At 36.6% G+C, this 2585-nt stretch overlaps 1 protein-coding gene across 1 annotated transcript; it reads right to left on the bottom strand.

Moving 5' to 3' along the window:
• Positions 1-398: 398 nt before the first annotated feature.
• Positions 399-1819, bottom strand: LOC145012662 (uncharacterized). Its single transcript, XM_078971457.1, has one exon. The coding sequence runs from the start codon at positions 1802-1804 to the stop codon at positions 518-520; it is 1287 nt and encodes a 428-aa protein (XP_078827583.1). The 5' UTR covers positions 1805-1819; the 3' UTR covers positions 399-517.
• Between the last annotated feature and the right edge of the window lie 766 nt (positions 1820-2585).

Raw genomic sequence — 2585 nt, forward strand, 5'->3', positions numbered from 1 at the left:
GTAACGAATGTGTTTTACACACAAACGGTTAAACGAAAAAATAAATAAATAACTACATTTAACATAAAATAATAGAGTTTAATTAAGAGAAAAGTAATATTATATATTTGCATTATCTTCAATATGGAAACACAATTCTTTAAAATGAAATTTTTGGATTTTAAGAGGAACTTGATTATCTTATTTTGAATTATATATTTTTAATTAATCCAATTTTGAATCTAAGTAATTTTTAATTATAGCTATTTTTGATTGTTTTAGATGTTGATAAATTGTAAAATTGGTTAGCAGTACTAGTGCTAACAAAATTAGTCTTAACTAAAGGTGTTTTTTAACACGAACAGGAAGAACAATTTCAGAAGGCATCACATAGATAGGAATATCCAACGTAACCATTACACGTTTTTTCTAATACAAAAATACCTAAAGAAACACGAAGAAAGCTAAGGAACTCCCTCATTTTTCACCGTGATGCATTTATTCTTCTAGCACAAACAAGCGTACATAGATAGATCGTCTACAAGACATACCCTAAATTGATGACACCCCATGCAGTGTGTGGCCACGACTTCTTCTTTGCCTGTTTCAACAACACCCTAGTCCAAGTAACCCACCCTTCCCATGAGACCCTCTTGTCCCATGAACACCCCCACTGCAACAAAAGACTTAACCCCTTCTCAGCCTCAATCTCAGCCTCCTCAAACCTCTCTCGACTCAAATAAAACTGAGCCAATAACACATGAGGCTCTCCAACAAACGGGTTCTTCTCAATACTCTTCACCAACATCTCTCCTGCCTTCTCCTTCTTCACCTTGTCATGCCCATCGTAGTAAACCGCATCCCAGTACAAATCCATTGCCTCGATCTGCTCACTTGCGTCCAGAACCTTGGTGCAATTGTCGAAAACTGATGGGATCACAAGCTCGATATCTTCATCTCTTGCTTTATCAATCCCACCATCATCCCTTTTGTTTTCTTGAAGAAAAATTTCTTCTTCTCGCACTAGCAAAGTGTAAACTGCAGCCATTCTTGATGCTGCATTCATCCATAAACCTGGTTTACCGTTTCCTGGATACAATGTGTCGAAGCTGTCTCCTGTTAGCTCAAGACGCCCGTTAAAGTTATCGTATAAAACATCCTGAAAACCGAAATATTGTTCGCTGATATCGGCTACTGTCATCAGAAGAAAAATTCCGATCATTCTTCGTGAAACTGGGACCAGTTCGCCTGTTTCGTAATGCTTCCCGATCAGACCGTTGGCTGGGATAAGTGTTTGAAGCTTCTTACGCCATTTCTCTTCACCATTGAACACACCGTTTTCCTTTGCGTTCCTCAGGGAAACCTCAGAAGCGTCAAGGTATTCTCGAAGTTCTGACTCAGTGAACTGACACATGATGTTTTTGTGGATGAGAGACTGGCGGTGAATAATGCAGAACAAGTGAGCCAATCTCTCAGCAGCGTCTCCGATAAGGCCGCGGACGGAGTCGCGGTCGGTTTCAGGGTTGAAAAGAAGGATGTCGCTGTAGGAGTTTGAGTAAACGGAGTGGAAAAGAGCGCACAGTGCGACGGAATCCGGTGCATTCCATAGCTTGATAATGCGGTAAACATTGCGGAGGTGGTCGAGGAAGCTTCCTGTGCGGTGGTAACACTCTCCTGCACCGGCGGAGCATAACATGCCAATTAGGGAAGGAAGCCTCTTATCGATTTTCTCGAATTCTTCACGAAGGAAAGGCTTAGCGGATTCCAAAAGGGTTTGAAGATTTGGAGTTTGAGAAACGGCGGAAGAGGGCATGGTTGAAGGCATGTTGATGGTTGATGGTTGATGAATAAGAAACTATGTTGATGAGTATGTAGGCGGAGATGCCGAAGATCTGTTTATATAGGCAAGAAGATGATCTGAAGCGTAAGAAACGTGTCCAGATATTGACAAAATTATTATCCGTCTTGGATGCTTTTGCATTAAAAGTTTCAAACACTTTTCTCCAAACATTGAAATAAATACCTAATTTTGTTTGAAGGCACGATTTTGTGTTTTTTTTTTTTTAAAATCTACTTTTACGAATTTACCATATATGTGACCGTTAAAATAAACAGAATATTGTTAAATTTTAAAATATTGTTTATAAAACTTGCTTTTTAAATAAATAATAAAATGATTTGAATCTGATCAAATTAATTAGTAAATGATTTTTAAAATAAAATCATAATTTAACGGATTTATCATGTTTTGCAGTATTTTGCAGTGACCATTAATGCACTGGAAACTCCGCTGACTGTGTAGTAGACGGGGATACCCAAGATCTGCATGCATATAGATTGGACGATTGCCCGAAAACATGTCACGGATATTTGAAACAATTTATCTAAAAAATAGAATTTTTATCAAAATAGGTTATTGAGAAAAACCTAGTTTAAATAATATATAAACTAGTGTTTTTACCAATCTTCATATATTTTTAAGTATTCTTTTTAATATCCATTTATTTATTTTTCTTTAATTTCAGTTTTTTCCGGTCTTTTATTTTTATAAAATATGAGTTCTTTATATATCATTTTTGTACTCTTTTTAATATACATGTACCATT

The sequence above is a fragment of the Lactuca saligna genome, chromosome 8 (assembly GCF_052625555.1).
Source record: "Lactuca saligna cultivar CGN05327 chromosome 8, ASM5262555v1, whole genome shotgun sequence".
Classification (NCBI taxonomy): Eukaryota; Viridiplantae; Streptophyta; class Magnoliopsida; order Asterales; family Asteraceae; genus Lactuca; species Lactuca saligna.

Coding starts and splice junctions, on each gene's coding strand:
- LOC145012662 (XM_078971457.1), bottom strand. CDS start 1,804: ATGCCTTCAACCATGCCCTCTTCCGCCGTTTCTCAAACTCCAAATCTT.